General features: G+C 41.7%; 1 protein-coding gene across 1 annotated transcript; it reads right to left on the bottom strand.

Moving 5' to 3' along the window:
• Window positions 1-4000: 4000 nt before the first annotated feature.
• On the bottom strand, window positions 4001-15318 carry LOC139442894 (sodium-dependent phosphate transport protein 2C-like). The gene is made up of 9 exons (XM_071223802.1): window positions 15167-15318; window positions 11700-11732; window positions 11246-11345; window positions 10473-10601; window positions 9696-9839; window positions 8328-8519; window positions 7752-7873; window positions 6423-6891; window positions 4001-5732 (listed from the first exon to the last, which is right to left on the bottom strand). The coding sequence occupies exons 1-9, from the start codon at window positions 15203-15205 to the stop codon at window positions 4807-4809; spliced, it is 2154 nt and encodes a 717-aa protein (XP_071079903.1). The 5' UTR covers window positions 15206-15318; the 3' UTR covers window positions 4001-4806.
• Between the last annotated feature and the right edge of the window lie 9496 nt (window positions 15319-24814).

The following is a 24814-nucleotide window of genomic DNA, read 5'->3' on the forward strand; positions in this document are numbered from 1 at the left end:
TGGTCTAGTCCGGAGTCAATTTCTGGAATTTTGTTTAAGCTAGAGAACACACTTCCAACTATCGGCTTGTGAAACACAATCACACACACCCGACGTTTCTAACTCACAAGCCGACAGTTGTTCGTGCGTTCTCCTTAACGTCGATATAAGATACTACAGAATGACTCGTCCACCTGTATATTAGACCTCTCTGGGTTAGGAAATCCAAGTGTATGAACTTGGCGATTATATCTAAACGCATAATAGTGGTGTCTAATGTCTAGGACAACAAAGTGAGCGGAGTCGGTGCTAGTAGGATTATAGGGGTTGCTTGTTGGGGGTGGGGGTATGAGTACCCGTAGAATCCCCAGAGAATGGTGATCATACAGAATAATATTTTGGAATTTGTTGTTCTTGGAATGTATAACATATGCGGGGATGGATTGTCTAAAAGTATATATTTCCAATGAATATAGTATTACGCTTTTTTTAATTATGAGCATAAAGTAAAGTTCATCTTTTACACTATTCAAAGTACAATATGTTTGTTTTTTCTGTTGTCTAATGCCGCCGTCAGCAATCTTCCAGTTATACGCGGTCGGTAAATAATTGCGTCTGGACCAGACAATACAGTTATTGACATCATGTCATTGAGCGTCAATCTACGCAATTGAGATACGAAGACATGCCTCAACCAAGTCAGCGAGCCTGACCACCCGATCCCGTTAGTCGCGGTTTACGACAAGCTTCACAACATGTACACATGTGAGTCGTTCCATGGAAATCCATTTATAAAACATAAGGTCATGTATATAATCCTGATCGGAACTTAGCGAAGGATACATGGACTTTCTTTGCCGAATATAACTCATGGACAGTTCATGCTCAACTTCGACCAACATGCTCTTGTTGTACCCTCAGTTTAGAGGTGCATCAGCAATTAATAATTATCTGTATTTATTTTGTATAAAAAGTTTTATTTTTTAATGTTTTTACAGTTTAGATCAGTTTGTGTTAAGGCTGGCCCACAGTGGGTATTCCATAAGAATCCCACTAGAGCAGCCCGTCACCGCCTTGTCGACAGCATTTTATTCCCACCGCTCAAGGAGTGATTTTTGCTGCTTGTTGCCCTGTCGCACTGTGGATAATATTATGAAAATAAAATGCTTTGTCGTGCTTCGCAGCGCTCCTTCAGTGTGGTCCTGCTTTTAGATTACGCCACCATCATCATCATCATCTTCATAATCATCATCGCCGTAGTCGCCACCATTATTATTATCACCATCATCAAAATCGCCGATTCCTAAATCGTATTGTTATTGATATCATTATCGTAATCGTCATCACGGCGAATGTCGACATAATGATCATCGTTCTTTGTCTTGTTATCATCAACATTTGAAATTGTTTTACATTTTGACATTAATGTAACAATTAGGATATATCTGCCAGGGCCTTCAATCTGCAGCCCACGGAAAGATGTGGGGAAAATACCGTTGATGATAAAGTACGTGTAGATGCACAGCCAGTTGGGGTGTTAGATTGTCTTGTTACTGAAGAGGACATTATGTCATGTGTCCAAGATCTGTGGCTTAGACAATGTAAGTAACGAATACATCAAAGCCTACATTGATGTAATGCATCTTCCTGAGGCAAGGGAGTAATCTGACTGTAAAAGTCCAGTTTCGACCCTTGCCGAACTAGGCTGGAATTTTGGTGGCTCGATCGTAGCACCACCAGTAACTATTACGAGTTATGTCCCTCCTATTGACCAATCAGATTCCACCTCTCATATCACTTGCATTTGCTTCAAACATAATAGCGGCGTCCAGTCAAGACGATGTGATCGATATGCACGAACTATTTTGTAAATAAATAAAACGGGTCTTATTTCGCGAACACCTTGATTAAAATCATGAAAAGATTTTGAAAATATCTGTTGACGGCTCGTTAAAGGTACACATGCTTTGCAAATACTGCAATCGCCCGAAATCTGCATGGCAGTTTCCGAACCGGATATCGATTTCGTTTCGTTTCGTATCGATTTCGTTTCGTTGTGCAATTTTGATTGGAATATGCTTAATTCCAGCCTAGTTCGGCAAGAGTGGAAACTGAGTGAGTGTGTACTGTTTTACGCCGCCAATATTCCGGCAATATCACGGCGGGAGACACCAGAAATTGGCTACACACATTGTACCTACATGGGGAATTGAACTACACTCAAACATGTAATGATATTCATATCCCACTGCCCCCGAGTTACAAATCGCAAGGAACATTCTGCCTACGACCCGTTTGTACAGGCATTGTTCTTTATTGCTTCAACACTTTGACGCTCGTGAAATACAACTTTACATTTGAAACGTATAATGGTATGCGTACGGTATATGTCCCGATGCTTCATTGCTTTAACACTTTGACCCTCGTGAAATACAACTTTACATTTGAAACGTATAATGGTATGCGTACGGTATACGCTCCGATGCGCAGCTTGTTTAAAAAACACCTGCGACCAGGTAATTGAGATTTTTTTTTCTGCTTGGCTACACCCCTTGACAAAAAGTCTGAGGTATACAAATAGCCAATGATAGGATAATGGCCAGAGTAGTGTCCCAAACAGTATAGAAGGATTACTAGACCGTACACTATATTGTGGATGGTCCATACGCTTCACTCGTGGTTTGGTGATGCTCACTTGAGGCCCTGCGACCTCTTTAGCTAGTGCAAAAACTAATGTCAACGAGGGTTTTCAATGCGAGGAGAAGGTACCAACATTGATATTGTATAGAAAACATATTTACTCCCTAAAATGTTGATCCTTAAGAAACGTATTGAATTTTTGCACCACATATTATCATATTAGTTTATACATGTCAAACATGGCGCAATTAGCCAAGTAGAGTAGCCATGTTACAAGTTACGGAACTGCCCTAAAGCCATCCCAGGTTGACATTTCATCTAAATGGAAATATTACACCTGCTGCTTTGTGCGAAGTTTAATACAATAACACAGTGAGTAACAGAATTCCAGTTATATCATGGCGTGTCAGCTTGATGTGGTAGGAAACCCAAAGTGATGCAGGTCTCAGACGTTTATCACTTTAGTGAAACCCACGGTGGTGCTGACAAACCAAGAAACATAAACGGGGTGAACTAGGATTGGAGCCCACAATCATAGGTTTCTGGTGTACCCAAGGTACGCAAATCTGCAAAGCGAATTGCGTCGTCTTAGAAGACTTAGACGACCCGTGCCCACCAATAACGGATAAGAGAATGACCCTAGTGAACTGTTAGCTGTTAGCTAGTCTCCCGAAACGCTTGCCCGAATTTGATAGGTATAGGTAAGCTAGGTATATGTATATATAGGTGGTATTGGTCGGTGGGCAGGAAGATAGGTGCATGTTTCAAATATTGTTTTAACTTATTAACCTCGAGTAGATATATTTCTTATTCTTAGGTACTTATATAGTGACAATACTTTACAATGTAACAGATGTGTTGTTCGTTTACAGCCTTTAGTCATCGTAACTTTCTTCAAATAAGATTTGTTTTGGTAGAAGTAAGCGAGTTTGAATTTTATACGAGTGTTTGTTTGTTGTTTAGCGCCGCACTCAACAGTATTCCAGCTGATTGACGGCGGTCTGTAAATAATCGAGTTTGGACCAGACAATCCAGTGAGCACCGATCCACGCAATTGGGATACGATGACATGCATTAACCAAGTCAGCGAGCGTGACTACCCGATCCCGTTAGTCGCCTCTTACGACGAGCACAGTCGCGTTTTACGGCAAGCATGGGTTGCTGAAGTCCTACTCTACCCAGGATCTTCACGGGATTGATATGAGTGATGCGAATGGGCCAACCTAATCATAGTACCTGAGCGGAACGTCAATCGCAGGAGTGGAAGTCATAGCCTTCTTAAGTATTCCCCAGTCTAGATTATCATGTTCTACACACATACTAGTATATACTCGATCAAACAAAATCAGAAAAGAAATCCGTTTGTCAAAATATTTAATGTAAAATATAACATAACATACAGCTGAAAAATATATTACACATATTACACATGACAAATAAGGTATTGTATGACGATGAACTATATGTGATAATGATGTATGTACATTCGTTAGAAACGACAACAACATTCTTTTAATCACAGACCATGAACACTTTGATGCGGAAATAGTGAAATATTTTGTAAAATATGAATAATGGTAAAGCACCTGATGCATTATCGTTGATCAGAATGTATGTCAAAGAGGAGTATGAATTGTCCTGCCTTGACACTGTACTAGAAAGAATCTTTGAATGTATACACAGCATATTGACTGAACTGCTAAGCTCGTATTCACAAGCAACACCCGATGGTTGCTAACATAATTTAGAAAGAATTCTAAAGGCCCAAAGTATAATACCAATAGTTATATCATCGTGCATGAGTGGTAAACACTCAGCTCAAAACTTACGTCGCTGTCATGATGGGTGTAACTTGCAGTGGCCTACCAACATGTACATGTAACATTCTTTCTGACACATCTCTGGGTGAGAAACCCATTTAAAATAACTGATATCAAACATATGTGTGAGATTGAATTCCATGTCCGTGATTGAATCCATGGTGATGACCTAGGGTGAGACAAGATATACCATCATGTGTCATGACATATCTTGATGTAATAATATGTACCATGGTGTACTGTGGTGTACAATACTGCACATGTTACTCTCTTGGGTACTTATGATTCCATACCCATGAAGTCCCCGATAATTAGAAAAAGAACTGTAAAAACGTTAACATCTTTATGTACACTGATTCTGGGAAAGTTAAAGTCGTGTGTCTTGGCGTCTCTCTCGTGGTTGTGTAGCCACGGCTGTCCCAGTGGACTTGGGCTTCTTTGGATCATCATCCTCATACTCTTCATCTTCTTCCTTTGCCTCATCAGACATTAGACAGGGGCAGCACACGCGCTTCATGACGTTGTCATAAGGTCGGAGGGAGCGCATGGGTTCCGGGAGCCACTTCCAGGTGCGAAACTTCGTTGGAAGCCAAAGAGGTCTCTTCTTCTGTATCAGTTTTACGATGCAGATGATGATGACGATGATAGCGATGGGGATGAGCACGGCGGCAAGAACATACCAACCAGGGATGGACAATCCGAACACAACAGCCGGTAAGATGAAAAACATTGCGATCAGGTATGCGAACGCAAACCAACGGTACTTGGAAGTGACTGTGCCCAAAAATTTGGCCAGTGGAATTGCCGGGCGGAAGAATGGTAAAGGGTAGAATATCAGGATTCCACTGATATTAAAGAAGAGATGGCATAAGGCCACCTGGAGAGAGTCTTTGATTTTGGAACCATCTTGAGCAAGAGCTGAGAGAATACCGGTGGTCGTGGTTCCAATGTTGGAACCAAGGGTGAGAGGGTACATACGGTCAAGCTCAATGACTCCGATTCCTACGAGGGGTGTTAGCGTGGAGGTGAAGATGGAGCTGCTCTGGACAAGAATTGTCAGTCCAGCTCCCAGCAATATGGCAAGATATCCGGTGAAGTAAGAACATTTGCCTGGAAAATCAGCGTTGATGAACTTTTTGATAACCAATGCAATCTGGCCCTTGAGAAGGGCGTTGAGGAGCTTGACAATACATACTAGACAGATGCACAACACAGCAAGCGCTATCACCAGCAGGATGGCTCCAATGTAGACGTCGTCAATCTTTCCATACAGGCCCATGAACAGGTGAGTTTCTGAAAAATATAAGGCATTTTGAGTTACTTGTTCGTTCACTGAATACTGATCAGTAAGAACAAAAACAGCATAGCATTAAAAGAAATTACACGTGAATAATAACACAAAGAAACGATCACTAGCTACCCACCGCCCAGAAACCGATCAGAGCAGACACGTTCAAAGTTTTACGACAGTGAATTACTGTACCGACAGGGACCACCTCCGTGGTCTAATGGTAGAGCGTCCGCCCGGAGAGCGGAAGGTCCGGGGTTCGATCCCCAGCCGCGTCATACAAAAGATGTTAAAAGATGGTTGTTGTTACCCTGTCTGGCGCTCGGCATTAAGGGGCTAAAACAAGGACTGGTCGGCTCGGAGTCAGTATACTGTGTCTGAGTGGGGTATTCATATTAAACTGCGGCATGGTATTTCAGTATGCTAGCACTATAAATCGGCATCAGTCCGGACTAGCAGCCACACACACACATACACGTGCAAGCACGTCGCTACATAAATGCAATAATCTTGGACGCGACGTTATACCCCATTTCACCTCACCTCACCTGTACAGTGTATATTACCCACGTATATTACCCAGCTTAAAAGAGCAAAGTCGAAGGCATCTGTCAAAGTTACGATAAAGCTTTTACATAACTATGAAATTTTAATCCATATGCATGTTAATAAATGGTAACTTAATAAGTACATACTAGGTTTGATGCATCCTGTCTCGATTTCGACCCACGAGTCACAGGAGAACACAGTGTTGTTTGACCACGCTGTTCTCATGCAGTCCTTTGTAACAAGGTAATTGTTCTGACAGGATGCCACGAGGTCGCCACAGAAGCGCTTCTTAAAACTATCTGTGATGTTGTTGGGATAAGAGGATGCGTTCATAAAGTTGTCGCAGCATGCAGTGTCCAGGGCGAAGTTGCTGCAGCTGAATGTGTCGCCCTTCCACAAGTCGTCAACGCAGGTGTGTTTGTCGGCGCAGGTGTTGAGGGCACTGCAGACCTGGATCTGCTTTTCGTGGGTGTAGGAAGCATTGTTGTATACGCCCATGGAGTCGAGGGTAGAATCGCAGCAGGACACCGGGGACACCTTGTCAGAGCACGTCTTCATCAGCGACTCGCCTTTGTGTGTCTTTGTGGCAATCTTGGTAATGGCGCTTTTGTCAACCTGGAACAAACAGGGACTATGTTCAAAGGTACTGTACTAAGAGAGTATAAGTTAATGCTTGCATCTGTTGTGCCAATGATTTGGGGATATAGAGATTGGGTTTAACATCGTTTTGAACAGTATTTCAGTAATGTCACAGAATTATAGTTTAATTAAGGAGGGTGAACACCTACACATGTACCTCTGAAGACTACGAATTATACATGGTAATAATGCCATATTTTGATTACATTGGTTGGTTGTACTGTACAAACGTTCACTACATTCCTCCACCTACATTTAATGTGTCATAGCTATTGGAAAATTTGGGCCAATTTGATTAGTTTTTCATAACCCATTTTGTATGTCTGTAAAAGCATATAACAACATGACTATTAGTACAACTGCTGATGAAGACACTAATAGGATACATGCAAGTAATTAACTACAATATCCTGGACCCGAGTCTCTTGAAACAATCATCCCCTGAACCATATGTTTCTCTGGTACTAACACAAAGCTAGTATTTTGGTAGTAACACACACACACACACACACACACACACACACACACACACACACACACACACACACACACACACACACACACACACACACACACACAATGCATGAGCAATGCACGCACACACGCACGCACATGTGGAATCCGGGATAGAAGGGACCCAAGCCGTAAAAGCGACTAATGGGGTCTAACACCAACACCAACACACCTGGTCGATTACTACCCTTGGTACCCCGTGGCCTAAATTGTCATCCAACTCTACACACCGTCCCTATGCCAGCTGGAGACAGCACGAATCTAACACCTAGGATTTATTAAGGAACAGCCAAACATGAATTTGCTCAGGTATGTGTACGCACCTCTATGATCATATTTGTGAAAGGCTTCGTGATGACCTTCAGGAAGTCACGGTTTGCGCTTTTATCTGGTGCCAGGTCCGGGATAGAGTCCACAATGACACCGCTCAGTCTACTTAAATAGCCTGAATAAAGATAGCGATGTTGTACACTCCATCAGACAACAGGTGCGGGGGGTTCGGGTCAGCATACATCATCGGTGTCTCGGGGAGTTAACACGGGTGACGTGTGTGTCAATTAAGGCTGGACTATTGCTTAGTGTGGCGTTAAATAACAAACAAACCAAATCATATTCTTCTCAAGTTTCCTGACAAAAAGTGAGTTTATAAGATTTCGCGAGTTTCGTATTCAAAATTTGTAAGACCATAAAATGTACTCCAGACCCTCACCAAGTTCTGACGGGATATGCCTATTTCGTTGGCAATACTAAAGAGGACTAACGCATACTCAATATATAACAATTGAACGATAAACCGTTTGTTTCTTAATCTGTAAAGTACAACCCCGTTAGTCCGGGCCTCGTCTAATGCAGAACTGTCCAGATTAATGAGGTTTGACTGTACTGGGTTACACTATTACCGGTGATGATCTCCAGGGGAAGGAGGACGATGACAGTGAGCCAGTTGAACATGTCGTGCACGGTGGCGCCGGCGAAGGCACGTCGGAAGTCGGCCTTGTTGTGGATCTGACCGACTGCGACGATGGTGTTGGTGACAGATGTTCCAATATTGGCTCCCATAATGATGGGGATCGCTATAGGGATTGTCAGAACTGGAAGAAAGGACATACATTTCAGCGAAGTTACCAAATGTTTTCCCATGAAAGTATCGTCAAAGCAAACTTTTTAAGTCTCTTGAACATTATCCTTGATAAATTACGAATTGATAGTTTCAACGGGCGGTAGACAATTACAATTACAAACAGGTGATCAATGCGATAAGGGTGTATTGAACAGAATAATTAGAGCAAATACGATAAGACACGAATCAGGATTCACCGCACGGCAAATAAGGAAATAGTTTTAGCCACAACCTTAAGGCAAATCAAGCTTTATTACGATGTTACAGGGGCACGGGTGGCCTAGTCGTCCAAGGCGCCGCGGTTCGCTGTGCAGAGTTGCGTCCCTTGGGCACACCAGAAACCTATGATTGTGGGTTCGAATCCCGATTCGCCCCGATTATGTTTCTAGGTTTGTCAGCACCATACCCCCTGCTCGTAGGTTTCACCGAAGTGGTTAACGTCTGAGACCTGCCAACCCTCGGGCTTTCCTCCCACATTAAGCTGACACGCCGTGATATAACTGGAATACTGTTAAAAACGGCGTTAAACCCAACTCACACACTCACTCACTCACTCACTCACTACGATGTTACAGCAGCATACGTTATTTGTATAACGGTAGATGCGATTAAAAACAGTTAATATTATTCATACCACTCGTTTAAAATATACTTAATCAGTGCAAGACGTCTTACCACATTGACATATTGGTCGTATTAATCAGAATACTGACTCCAGCTGATGCTGATAATAATGTATATGTGTATGTGTTCTACTGTTGGACAGGTAGGGTAGCCTGGCTGTGAAAGCGTTCGTTTTTTACACCGAAAGACAGGGTCCTTTCCCCAATTTGGTACAATAAGTAAAGCCGTTTTCTGGAATCACCGGACGATGTGGCCGGAATATTGCTAATGGCGCCGTAAGTCCTCACTCACTCACTACTGATAACCTATATATTTACGATGGTTCCCATAACTTTGAGTTCCAAGGTCTCATTATACGTTTTTTTGTCACCGTGACATATGACTAATGATGTAGGCCACTGGTCGAATTATGCAATGGCAGAGAATTATACTGACATAATGTGCTGCTAGCTCACTCACTCACTCACTCACTCACTCACTAAAAAGTAAGAAATATTAGAAAATGCAGGGACGATGTACTTACTGTCGGCGCCGACCATGCTGATGACGATGGAGGTGGACGTGGAGGAGCTTTGCACCAGGACAGTGACAAGGACGCCAATCATCAGCCCCGCCACGGGATTCGACAGGATTTCATTGTTCTGGAACACCTGACCTGCGGCCTTACCTGTAGGAAGTAATGTTATGTTGTATTTAAGGCCTTCACAATCTTCACAAAGTCACAATCAGAACAACGCTCTGAAGCATCATAAAGCACATTAGTATTCATTGGTGTAGGCCTAGCAACTAAAATACTAAATGTTTAGTCCAGCTTGGTTTTCAAAGCTGAACAAAGCTACTGTGTGATCATCCTGGGGTCGGGGCATGGTCGGCCGAGTTTTATACGGCGCCGAAATTTGCTTTGCAGAGTTGCGTCCCTTGGACACACCAGAAACTTATCATTGTGGGTTGGAATCCCAGTTCGCTCGGATGTTTCTAGGTTTCTCGTTGGTTTCACCAAAGTGGTAAACGTCTGCATCAATTCGGGCTTTCCTTCTACATTAAGCTGGTACGCCGTAACTGGAATACTGTTAAAAGCGGCGTTAAACCACATCCACTCACTCACTCATCTTGGGTTCAAATCAAATCGAATCTATAATCAACTTAGTGATTGGTTACAGGGTACCATTTTTTCCCCAACATAAAGATGACACTCCGTGATTAACGGAAATAGCACTCAAAGCAGCGTATAACCAATCCCCCCTCCCCCCTCCCTCCTTCCCTCACTACTAACCCGATGCTGACTGGTACTGAGACTTACCTCCCAGGAGCTTGAAGGCCGAGCTGAGGAAGTCCAGGGAACAGATGAACAGATAGAGGAAACCGAGGATGAGTAGGATTCCAATCAAGTACTTGCCCAATCGGAAAACCAGCTCTCCACAGTTCAACTCTGTGTTGAAAGAAATATAGAATTTTACTCATCAAGTGCTAACTATGAATGAATAATACAGTGAGACCTCGTTAAATCAGTGTTCCGTTGATCTTCGAATACAAGACAAGTCCGAGACAAGCGGATGGAACCTCGTTAACTCGGTTTCCATGGGGCCTTCGAATACAAGACAAGTCCGAGACAAGCGGATGGAACCTCGTTAACTCGGTTTCCATGGGGCCTTCGAATACAAGACAAGTTCGAGACAAGCGGATGGAACGTCGTTAACTCGGTGTGCATTGGGCCTTCGAATACAAGACAAGTTCCAGGCAAGCGGGTGGAACCTCGTTAACTCGGTGTCCATTGGGCCTTCGAATACAAGACAAGTTCCAGGCAAGCGGGTGGAACCTCGTTAACTCGGTGTCCATTGGGCCTTCGAATAAAAGACAAGTTCCAGACAAGCGGATGGAACCTCGTTCACTTCACAGTTAGAACGTGTTAACTCGATATCCATAAGAGAGTGGAAAATATGTCGAATTATCCGTAATTCGAGACTGCTTAAGTTCCTATATCCGATTAGAACACATACAGATTATGTCGCAACATAAAGGTACATAACGCAGTTCGAACTAACAAAGATTTACACAATCTGCCTCATCACTGACCAGACCACGGTTTTTCATCCACTTCAATGGTTGTCACCTTCCATGGATCTTCCTCTTGTTCCTTATCGTCATCGTCCTCCACCTCTATCACCTTGTTGTCCTAAAACAACAAAGGAAAGCATAACGCTTGAATCATGGTGTATCAGATCATGATGATCCAGTGAAGATCCGGGCTAAAATTAGTCTTCACCAACCCCTGGTGAAGGGTAACGGGATCGGGTGATCAGACTCACTGACTTGGTTGATGCATGTCATCGTATCCAAATTGCAAACAACAAACAAACAAACTTGTTTAGCCCAGCTGCTTGTTTGTTTGTTGTTTAATGCCGCACTCAGCAATATTCAAGCTATATGACGGCTATATGCATATCACCGTATCCCAATGGCGTCGATCGATGATCGGTAGGTATCATGCTTCAAATTCACGTGCTACAAATATCAAGCTGGTACTTACAATTGGATCTTTTCCGGGATGATATCCATTTTCCTGAAATAGAAGGACAATGTATTTAGTTTCCATGTTAGAGAATATCTGAATACAATACATGTGTGTAAAAGCATTGCTAGTTGAAATTACCATATGTAGAACAACCAATATGTCGGGTAATCAAGGTTATAAAACATGTCTTCAACAGCAGAGGAATTACAAAGTTGACAATGATGTTCCGCTGGCCTATCTCGTCTGGAACAATAAACCCGAGAAGATCTGGGTTAGAACTGATTTTCAGCAACCCTGCTGGTCGTAGGAGGCCATAACGGGACAGGGTGGTCAGGCTCACTGTCTTGGTTGATGCATGTCACCCTATCCCAGTTGCGATGCTCATGATGTCAACCACGTGATTGTCTGGTCCAGACGCGATTATTTACAGACTGCCGTCATATAGCTGGAATAGTGCTGAATAAGGCGTTAAACAAGAAACAACCGGAACATTGTGGTTATAGTTTAAATAGTAGTATTCGTATAATTTTTAGTTTGGTTTTGTAATTGACATATATGCATTAACCAGTCCAGTAACCCATTGAATAGAACTGGACCCGTGAAGATCTTCAGCAACCCATGCTTGCCGTAATTAAGGCTACTATGCTTGTCGTAATAGGCGACTAGCCGTATCGGGTGGTCAGGCTCGCTGACTTGGTTGATGCATGTCATCGTATCCCAGTTGCGTAGATCGATGCTCATGATGTCAATCACTTGATTGTCTGGTCCAGGCTCGATTATTTACAGACCGCCATCATATAGCTGGAATATTGCTAGTGAGGCGTTTAACAACAAACAAACAAAAAAGAATAGAACTGCAGTGAGCTGTGGTCTACTTGTAAGTCGTGGTCACTTGTGTGTGCTTTTATATTCTCTCAGTTTAGTGGTACATGTAAATACACCCTAAGAACACCGAGGACACGAGTGAAAGTCGATACAACCATTGGTGATATCCGTGATGCTTTGTATCCCTATAGTTTCAGTCATTGAGCCATGTGTGTCATTATTCATGTGTAATCGTGCTTCGCATACGAAAGGACTTGCGATGTAGCAGCCTGGTACAATCGTGTATGTAATCTTTCTTTGTTTGAATGTTTGTTTGTTTGTTTGTTGCTTAGCGCCGCACTTTGCAATATTTAAGCTATATGACGGCGGTCTGTAAATAATCGAGTCTGGATCAGACAATCCAGTGATTGACATTATGAGCACCGAGCTATGCAATTGGGATACGATATGCATCAACTAACTTAGCGAGACTGTCCACCCGATCCCGTTAGTCGCATCTTTAAGTCCAACTCTGACACAGATCTTCATGGGTAACTAACCCCTCTGTTCCATTTACCATTGTGAGAAGTCTTACACGTATAGGAATAACCTGCTTGGTTGACATGAACTCCCTGCACGGTTGAGGTGAGCTGATTATCGACATCAACGTACAGATGCTTTACAACAATTACCACCGACTTGGGCGGTCACGAATTTGACTGAGTGCCCTGGACAATACTGGCCATGAATCACCCATGAGAACCAGCCACAGATCCGTGACGGACTGCCCAGGATCACCAGGATGACATTGGCAAGGGTGACATGTGATCCTGTGCCAGGATAAGGATGGGTAGCTTTTGGCCAACAAATATTTCATGATAAATTTTCCCATCTATGATGAACAGTTTGCGCAATGCACCTTGACGTCAATGTACATGAGACCGCCCCAGTCAGTTTCCAGGTACAACTAAGAAATTCGGCTTAGCACATAAATCATGTCGTTGTGGACAACTGTGAGTCAGGGTGACCCGGATATGAATTCCTGTCTCGTGACGTTGTCCAATCAAAAGCCGGTATGCACGACGGCTTGTTTTGCATATTGCTGGAGAGAAACCTTTTATCTGGGTGATTTTAGAACAGTAAAAGTACTTCCTTGTCTGCGTGAATTCCAGGTTCTGGCTCATACAAGGATCACGTTATTCATATCAAAGTAGAAGTATGCTTCAAAGTGGCCTCTGATGTTACAGCATGTGTTTGTTAGTTAACGCCGCATTCAGTAATATTCCAGTAATATGACGTCGGATTCATAGCAACTTTGCATTGATGTGCTTTGCATTATATATATGTGCGCTTAACCCATATTTCAGTCCGAGAGTGCAGAACCCAGTGTTGAGGCTTGACCGCAAAATTTGAAAAAGAAAACTAGTCCCGGTTGTGTAAGAAAAGATCTTTACAATGAATTGACACCGGCATTCGCACACATTAAATAATGAATTACATTGTCATCGCGACATCTCGCGTGTCGTTTAAAAACGCCTTTCAAAACTATTTCAGAAAGGTGTTTTTACAATGAGGCAACTTCAATAGAGATCTTTAATAAGGTTTTATGTAATGCGAAGTTGTACGTTGGGCGTTATTCACCCACAGCCGCTATTTCGGGCAAGCTTTCAATGGCATTCAAAAGACGCGTGTTCGGTTGTGAGCATGCAGTCACGGCTCATTCACAGAGATCACGCCGCAGTTGGTCAACAAATGGTTCAGACTATCATCAAACTGAACCGATTCTGAGTCTTGACAAACACACACACATACGCACATCCCGCACCAGGTCATGTGTGTGTGTGTGTGTGTTTTAACGATACAATTGTACTGAAAGCGTCGCGAAAGACATAGGGCATGTCATGTAAACGCTGTTAATATTATTACTTGTTTGTTCGAATTCGCCCGTTAAGACTATATGCGTCAACAAGACGGCAATTGTTCGTGGCAAGGTTAGGTAATTAAAAGAGTCATTTTAGGTTGAATAAGTTCAGAAACAAATTGTTTGAACTTATAACTATAGTTCACTAATTGTCGTTGTAAGGCTGGTATGTGTGTGGGAGATTGTCGGGAACGTTTTCCTAATTTGTGAACTTGAAGAAGTTGACTATTTTCTAGGATATAGGTAAGTACGCCTCAATCTGATGGAAAATCATAGCCTCTCCAGATATCATTATAATTTTAATCATGTCACTAGTCTAAAACGTATAAGAAATAAATCGAGGCGAGGTGTCATAAACAATAACACATCCGATGTTTTTGACGATATTTTCCATAACTCACAAAGTACTTTTTCCCAGTGAGTTAAAAAGGTCCAAATAATATCTTGTTCATTCCTCTACCTTCCACATATATGTAGTGTCTTAAATAAACATCTTTGTTAATACCATGTTGTCCTGGGGGCATTATGTATCTTATTACTTAAAGCTGTGACACCTGTCCCCCCAGGGGAGCAACTGTATTTGGATGCTTGTTTAATCCCCAAATCAAGCATTGTTTTCGTCACACTGATGTGAACACGATACGAGATTTTATGAATGTTGCTGTGGTCGCGAGTACAGAAGTTCTCACGGCTGGTATAGGTGTTGAGAATAAGTATCGTTGTAATTGTGTCCACGATTTAAAAAACAACTTCTTACCTTCTCATATCCTTCATTAACGTGACTGTTAGCTGGCATCCTGATCGATGTTTGTCTGGGAAGTACTGTTTGTAAATCCAACAGAATGTATTGCCGCTACCACTCGCGGTAGACGTCTTGAGCCTCGCGCTACTACCTGTTTAATACCTTCAGCGAGCTTAACCCTACAGAGGGTGTGCGCGCGCACTTGCTCAACAAGTGTCATTGGGTCAAAACGCTCCTGGCCTTGGAGGGTGCATTCAGATGGCTGAACCGCAATTATAATGAATCATGTCCTTATAACACGGATTGTAAACCATCCATCTTAATATCGTCATAGCGACTGATTTACGACACCCATAACACTTATATTGCTGTTATTTATAAGATGCTAATCCTAATTGTTAATCCCCATTTTTGTGTACATCGACCGTCTGCCATCCTGAACGAGATGTGCAAGTATGTCACTGATGCATTACTGTTTACATTTATATTTATTACTTACTAAATGTCAGGTGACCTTGCTATATAAGCCTTGGTCCAGAGAGATTGGGAGGCAGGAGAAAAGAAACGTCAGACCCACGTCGTTGCTAATTTGGTGGAGCTATCGGGTATGACAGACTTCTTAGTCTGTCCTTTCCTGTACCTCTTTGCAGCATGGCATATGGTTCACAAAACTGTAGGAAGTGACAGCCTCTTATTAAAAGGATATACTACCTTCCTGAAGGCCAATCACCAAGAACGAAGAAACGGTCTTTAACCTCTCCGATCAAGAAAAAGTTCTCCGATCCCAAACCTTCCCTGCTCGAATATCTTAGCAACACTGCTAAGACTTCCCCTTCAAGATGTCGTTCCTGCACATGACCTAAGAACAGAAGTATAGACGCCTATCCCACAGAGACCCGACCAGAGCCATCTTCATGCAGACCCTGCACAATACAGAAACCGCCTCACGGGCACCTACAGGATGGACACTGTGTACAAGATGTCTCATGTGGACTTACGAATTTGTGTTTACTTACATGGACTCAATCAAGGAATAATTATATATTGTGTGACTGTTGAATGGTGCAACCAGTTATGTTTAATCAAAGCCAGTTTATTAATGCCAAAATGTGTCTTTCCAAAATTCAGTTTTGTATATTTGCAATATACTCCAAATAACATCTTTAGTCAAGCTAGACCTTTGAAGTTAATGTGTAGGGAATCTTTGAAATGTCTCCAGGCCACGCTAGACATATAGTTGCAGCTAGGGCCCAGACAAACCTAAGCTGTAGGGTTATCGAGTCACACCTTAACGCTCGACTCATAATTTCAAAAATCTAAACGACAAAATTTGTCATTTGTTACAAGTTATAAATGTGCTCAGTTTGGTACAAAATTGAATGTATTGTCTAGGACTTTGAATTCAGATTAGGGATATTCTTAGGTGAGCCACCCCCACACATATGTTTATTGTATGTCAGTATTGAGTAATTAACAGGACAGCAGTATTCAGCATTTCAGAGTTTTGATGTCGAAATTAAGAAAAAAAATTCTTGGGCACCGCACCCACAATATCTGGGCAAGCTCCGTCAAAGACTCGGGAAGAGCACACACTGTACTTCAAAGGGTAATAGTACCCACAAGTACCGTTTGAGTCGCGCGGTAAAGTTAGATTCCTGGTTTCAAATTTCTTTATGTGAAATATTTGCTGAGATGTTTAATTTGGACTTTTTATGACTTTACTCATTATCATTATTCGGTACTGAGTCGCACCGCCAAGCCAGACTCCCGAATTCAAAGAACCTCCATGACATATTTATTGAATCTGTGCAAAGCGGTATTTACCTTGTAGTGAAATTGCACATTACAAAGATCACTTGGTTAGTCTTGAAACTGGCACTAAATCAAATTGGCTAGATGATCACTTTCATACCGTCATTGCATAGATATATTTGTTGCATAAGGATTTCATGTAACTGATTTTGTCAACATTTGCATGTTTGTTTTCATAGGTGAAAAAGTTCACACATATCAATTTGGACTCATGTAAGCTTGGGGTCCAAGCTTTACGTAACGGAGTGAAGTTGTCATAGCGACTGATTTACGACACCCATTGTCTGAAGAACATTTAATTGCAAATGCTCATTACCCTGGAGCCATGACATCTATATGCCTTGAAACACTTAATTGCTGTTATTTATAAGATGCTTATCCTAACTGTTAATCCCCATTTTTGTGTACATCGACCGTCTGCCATCCTGAACGAGATGTGCAAGTATGTCACTGATGAATTACTGTTTACATTTATATTTATTACTTTCTAAATGTCAGGTGACCTTGGCACCGTGTTCGAAATACGCTTGAGTCGGAAAGCGCACGTTAAATCTCCTAGTAGAAGAAGAAGAAGAAGAGATTGAGAGGCAGGAGAAAAAGAAAGGTCTTACCCTTAGCCTAGCTATGGTTAGGCTGGGTGCTCCGGGGCACCTAGACAACAACCACTACCACTATGTGCCAGCTCAGCACATAGTGGTAGTGGTTGTTGTCTAGGTGCCTTTTGTATGTATATATCTACACGTATAAAGTAAAACTGTATATACCGCAAGCCCTCGTCTCCAAGTTGTCACTTCCTACTGAGAACCATACGTCGGCCCCTTGCATATACGAGTATGCAAATTATTAATTAATCAACGTCAGACAGCACGCGTTGTTAATATATATCTTATATCTGGGATATTCAAATGTTTTTGTTTTTTTCGAAAGGTTCATCTATATACTAGGTGTGTTCGGTAAGCAACTATACGAATGAATGTGGCATGTGGTAAATGTCTAAGACCTGATGACACACCGTGATATAACTGGAATACTGTTCAAGGTGGCGTTGAACCCAAGTCACAGTCATAGGTTTCTGGCCTGCCCAACGGGACACAACTCTGCAATTGCGGCGCCTTAGACGACCGGGCTACTTGTGTCCCCGGACCTGCGACAAGTAAAATGCTGACATTTTGAAAGACAGAACTGAATAGAAGAAGGTACAAGGTCACTACAACAATGAACTATTCAGCAGTGGTCAAGTGGATAGAGCGTCTGCCCGGAGAGCGGAAGGTTGGTTGATCGATCACCATACCAATAGATGTTTAAAGATGGTACTTGTTGTTTCCCTTCCTGGCGTTCGGCATTAAGGGGATAACACAAGGACTGGCCAGCTCGGAGGCAGTATACTGTGTCTGAGTGGGTATCCATTGTAAAGTGCGGCAAGGTGCCTCAGTGTGCTGCCGCTGTAAAACCGACATAAGTCCGGTCTAGTACAAGCACACACACACACACACCACAATAGCCGCACACATTGCAAACAAGGCACAATCCCAATAAAGTTGGAACTAAACACAGCAAATCACGCATTGAAAATATGACAGGTACTAATCATTACGATGCAAGCATTATGGGGATTGTGTCTTGTTTGTAATTTGTGTGGCTATTTCTATTTAAAGTGTGTACACATTCCATAGTTTGGTTGCTCTCTGCTGGTTTTCTTTGGTAGGTCTGGAAATCGTAAGTTCAAGATTCAAATGTCTAAGTGAACATAGGTAATAGAAATCCCTTGGTATACATGTGTGAGAGAAGGGTTAAGTTACTCCGGCCTAAGTTGTTCAATATCACTTTGGTAAAACCCAAAACATTTGGTATGGTTGAAATACGGAGATGATGTATTGGCATAGAAACATGGCATATGCATTATGTAGCAAATGTAAACGAATTGCGCCATGTTTGAATTAAGTTTGAGGTTTCTTTTACGCAAACTGTTTGGAGAAAGGATGAACGGGGTTTTCCTTATACAGATCTATTCGTGGTAATGTATGAAGTAACGTGATAATATTTGAGGCAAAAATTCAATTATACTATTTCCATGTCGATGAAATGTCAACCTGGGATGGTACCATTTAATACCGTTGAAACCTTCCCTCAAACATGTGATTAAGCAGTCGCATGTCCTCAAGCGTGCATTACCAAGCCACGAGTGAACCGTTTGGATCATCCACAATAGACGTTCGTTCTTCAGTGTTTTGTCATTACCAGCACAGCAAGGGGTGTAGCCAAGTAGGCTATAAGGAGAATATAAGTCTCAGTTGTCTGGTCGCAGGAGAATCAGAACGTGACTGTGTGTCGAACAAGCTGCACATCGGTACGCTTGCATTATGCATACCATCAGGTCGGTTCTCGAGTCTCTCTCTGATCTGATCACGTCTCAGTTATCACGCACTTCTTTCATTGTAATCTTTCCTTGTTATGTAAGGTTTCTTATCTACACGTGTTAAGAGCTCTTGTCAGGTGAGACACATCCTTTATCACTCATGAATACACATTATCAGTAAAGGAGGCAGGTGTCTTGCGAAAATACTTCGAGTTACAGGAATGCCACTTTATTCCAACTCTGACGGCAAGATAGGCCACACTGTGCCTGCCTTGTCCAAGCGTTGAAGCCCAATATACAGGTGTCAACAGAATCTACGTCGTTCACATCATTGATGACACTACTATTTAAACGTTTACTCACTTTGAGTTCAATGGCAGTCAACCCATTATTGTCCTTTCTGTTTTGATATGATGTAAGGGATGCTAAGCCTATAGAGTCTACCTTCACAACCGTTTAGGTACAATCCAGCATGCTGTTTCTACGAAAATGTCAAACGACTCTTGCTCAAAAGTTGTTTGATCAAGGTGACAACATTCCAGGTCTAAGTGCAGCATTCAAAACGTTTTGTGGTTGACACGTGGAGAATTTGTAAAATATGAGGATCTGTGACAAACATTATGACTGATGCTATTCCCTTGTTTGACTTGTAACATATGTTCCTTTGTTATCAGGTGAACAACTGACTTGCCCTTGCGTGTGGCATACACAAGGAATCATCACTATTTGATAGTGATTCATAAACACATGTTCATAATATACTCGGAATCGTACGATGGGTATCTTATGATATGGAACGGATTTTTAACCACATCATCTGTGGACTACAATATTGTAATCTCATGGGCTTTTTGGTGGTGTGTGTGTGTGTGTGGGGGGGGGGGGGGGGGGGGTGTAGAGGCCTATTGTAGGGAATCACCAAACAACCCTTAATTATGATCGACCCATTGTCGTCATCCAACCTTAACCATATTCGACCCTTTATCATCATGTATCCCTATACTTGATCGACCCTTTATCATCTATTTTTAAGCATGACCGACCCATAATTATCATGATCGACCCTTTATCATCATACATCTCTTAATAATGATTGGCCCTTTATTATCTATTTTTAAGCATGATCGACCCATCATTATCATGATCGACCCTTTATCATCTATTTTTAAGCATGATCGACCCATCATTATCATGATCGACCCTTTATCATCATATACAGCTGTATCTCTTAATAATGATTGACCTTCTATTATCAATTTCTTAATCATAATCGACCCTTCATCATCACGTATCTCTTAACCATGATCGACCCATTATCATGATCTATCCATTAACCATTTTTCTATCCCTAATAACTATTAATTTTTATACAAGTTTAAGATTTAAACTTGTCCTAAACATGTTTTGGATTTGCGGACGTTATGTGTAGGTAGCGAAATCTTAGCCCATTACATGTGTTTAGATTCAAGGTGTGTTTAAATACACGCAATACCTTTCTTTCCGTATAGAAATAAATCACACTCTTAATCACGTTGAGAGCATGGGTATACATAGTGTATATTGTGTGGTTATATGTTTCAGTCGCTGGGCAAGGTTGTTGAGAACAATCGTGCGTGGTTTCAAACCCAGTTATGTTGTTTTCACAACTCAAAGAAAATATGTAAGCCACCATCAGGATCCGTCATAAAGGCAAAAAACATAACAAAGTTAAATCAACATTCGAACACAAAACCCGTTGAAAGATGTAAAAGCCTCCGCTTTAAACTAACACTAAATACACACTACAGAATGTAGTCAAACTGACAAATATTTACCTGCTGGCTGTGTTGTCACGGCAACGGGTATCACGTGACACAGGCAATTCTTAGCAAGGTCGTGACACGGAACGTTTATAAAGAGAAAACGTATTTTTTGGTGTAGATTTTTGCCGATCAAGGAGATATTATTTTTTCAATGGTAATTCCAATGGTAAGGCTATTTACACTAACTATTACAGTATCAAATTCATCGTTTTTACTAATGTTTTGGTCTAGTTTCTTTCCCCAAGATGATTTGTGTTACTCCAACTTTTAATGTTCAGTGTATTTTATATAAGGCAGTACGTTGATCATGTTACCTGATCGTGTATTTCTAGTTTGCGGGCTTAATAGGACACGGTGTGTGAACATACTGGTGGAGAAGACCGCATGGAGATGGCTTTAAGTGGGGAGCTATTTTAATCTCGAAATTCAACCTTCTTAATCTTGTGACAAGGTCCCGGCTCCATAAACCGACTTTAGTGCAAACACTGTCGGAGCTCCTATTCTTTATATAGACTTACGACAGTCGTAAGGATGGCCCAGTCGTCTAAGGCGCCGCGATTCGCTGTGCCCAGTTGCGTCCCCTGGGCACGCCAGAAACCTATGATTGTGGACACGTGTATTTACGAAGCATACATAGAAGTTCTTACAAGGGACATGCTGAAAATTTGTTTAAAATGTATTGCCACAGCTGTAAATTTAATTTGCTGCTTAGACAGTGACTCACCCAACTCACCCATTCCATGTGGAAACTGGACTTGCAGAGACAGACATTTGAACAACACATGATTTCTAAGTTATTCGTCCATAAGACCGACCACTGATATCAAGTACGTCTAAGTTCATTGAGGCAACAAAGCTAGCCTTACTTGCCATCCAACGGTGACGGAGTGCACAATATACGTATGTAGGATGTGCCTTCTGCAGACGCTAATTGATGGCAGGACGAATGCACTAAAACGTTCAAGCTTGTAACTGTATTGTCACAAACAGAGGCTGGAGCGACATAAAGGTTGAAGAGGTCTAGTTTACAAAATGAGTTTTTAACTTTTAGTCTTCAATTTGAGTGGCATTTGGTTGTAATTAAGTTTAAGTTAATTTTATGTTAGTTCGGTTTAGATTTAACTGTTGTATCTAAAGGCGGGTCCGGGACTTTGAAAACGCGATGAGGGAATAGGAGGGGTGCACATAAGTATTCATCATTTCCAACATGGCGGCCGTTTGTTTACCAAATTTCGCATCTTTCAAGAATGAAATTTTGAAATTTATTTTGGTAACCTACCTTTTAACTTGGTCAGATGGCCTTTCATGAGAATGACTTCAAACATCGTAGCTGGAATAAACAAATATTGATCCAATATGTCATTGACAGCCGTGAAAAGTTTCCAGCGGGTTTCGGCCCCTGCTTGGAGACCTGTTTTGAGTTTCAACGAAATGGTCTCAATGTTATTGAGATCCGGAGACTGTACCGGTCATTCAGTCATATTGACATGATTGTTCTCGATGTAGGCTTTCACAGCACGTGCCCGATGAACGGGGGCATAGTCATGGAATGTGGACGCTTTGTTGCTGAAAGGCCGCGAGAGAATGTCATTATATATCAGAGCATTTGTATTGCCTTCGACCGCAGTCAGTGTTCCGACACTTTCATAACATGTGCACCCCCATCAAAACAGAAACCTTCATTTTCGAGGATGGGCACACGAGATTGGGGCTGTTGATTTCAGAGGCCCTTACCCCAAATGAAAACTCAGTTGTTGGAACAACCTGGCATTCATCCAACTATATAAACTTTCCCCAGTGGTCATTAACCGTCCATAATTTTCTTTCCCTACACCGTTCCACATGTTTTTGTCTGTTTCCACCACGCACCACCATCTTCTTCACAAATAGTCTGGGATATTCCATACTTTTCAGTTTTCTCTCCACAGTCTTTTTAACAGAACGTTACCTCCTTTCCCTTATGGATTATGTTGATTCCGCCTCATCTCTAACAACCAAAGATGTCCTCCGCCATCTTCGTTCCAAATTTTCCACCTCCCACATTTTCTGATAATACTGTTGATTGTCGTCCTAGGTATGCCGACTATTATTGCCAACCTATTGTGATTTCCAATGTGTTTTGATGTTTTTACAATATTTTCTAGTTGCTCACTGTTCAATTCGGCTGATTTGCGACCCATAACTATTGCTGACTGTGCTATAATTGGGGCAAGCAGACGATATCAAGTGGCTGTCACGTGACTTGCACGTTCTAAATATAGCACACGTGAGTCAGCTGGGATATACCCTCGTTTCACGTTTCATCACACGTTTTACGGAGCGTTTTGTAAAGCGACGAATACTTATGTCCACTAACTGTACATGTATGGGTCGAGTTGGATCGCCGCGTGCTATAGTGGCATTCTTAACCATAGATATCGCAGCAGCTTCACATGCCCTACGTGTGATCCCTAATCTCATTCCGGGTACACGTCAGTAACTTGACTCTAAGGTGGCGCTGATGGAGAGTAAGTTAACATGACCTTGGCCTTTGTCATTTTCTGTGTAATGCCATCATTTTGGACACGCGTCCACTGTTGTCCAGTTTGCAATATGTCATTACTTATCAAGTGTTCACATGAACACACAATGCCATTAAGAAAGTGGTGAAATGTAACAAATGTTATATTTGGGATAGCACCTTCTCAGTAAAGTACAGATTCTCGTGCTTTCTGGGTTGTGTGTACATAGCTTTCGGCCATAGGGTGGGGGTGGGGGGTGGGGGACTTACCCTCCACACAATTCATTGTATTAATTGCTTTACCAAAGATCATAAAATGCTACGTTTAGAACAGAACGTGTAGAACAGAACATGTAAAACAAACAGTGCGTGTAAAACAGGTGTAAAACAGAACGTATAGAACAGAATTACTAAAACAGAACGTCTAAAAAAAGAACATGTAAAACAGAGCGTGTAGAACAGAACATCTAAAACAGAACGTGTGAAACAAAACGTTTAAAACAGAACGTGTAGAACAGAATATGTAAAACAGAACATGTAGAATAGAACATCTAAAACAGAATGTGTAGAACATATCACCCAAAATTAAACGTGTAGAACAGAACATTAAAACAGAGCTTGTAGAGCAGGGCGTGTAAAACAGAACATGTAAAAGAACATTAAAATAGAACATGTAGAACAGAACATGTAAAAAAAGAACGTGTAAAAAAGAACATCTAAAACAGAACCTGTAAAACAAGTAAAACAGAACTAACAGAACACAATGTCTTATTAAACAGAGCGTTTAAAATAGAACATGTAAAACAGAGCTTGTAGAACAGAGCGCGAAAAACAGAACGTGTAGAGCAGAACATCAAAACAGACCCTGTTTAAACAGGACATGTAAAACAGAGCGTGTAAAACAAACATGTAAAACAGAGCGTGTAAACAGAACACATAAAACAGAGCGTGTAAAACAGAACGTGTAGAACAGTACGTGTAAAACAGAACGTGTAAAACAGACACTGTTTAAACAGGACATGTAAAACAGAGCGTGTAAAACAAACATGTAAAACAGAGCGTGTAAAACAGAACACATAAAACAGAGCGTGTAAAACAGAACGTGTAGAGCAGTACATGTAAAACAGAACGTGTAAAACAGAACATGTAACACAGAACATTTGAAAGAACATTAAAACAGAACGTGTAGAACA

This window comes from Haliotis cracherodii, unplaced genomic scaffold (assembly GCF_022045235.1).
Source record: "Haliotis cracherodii isolate W230 unplaced genomic scaffold, xgHalCrac1.p SCAF_5, whole genome shotgun sequence".
Classification (NCBI taxonomy): Eukaryota; Metazoa; Mollusca; class Gastropoda; order Lepetellida; family Haliotidae; genus Haliotis; species Haliotis cracherodii.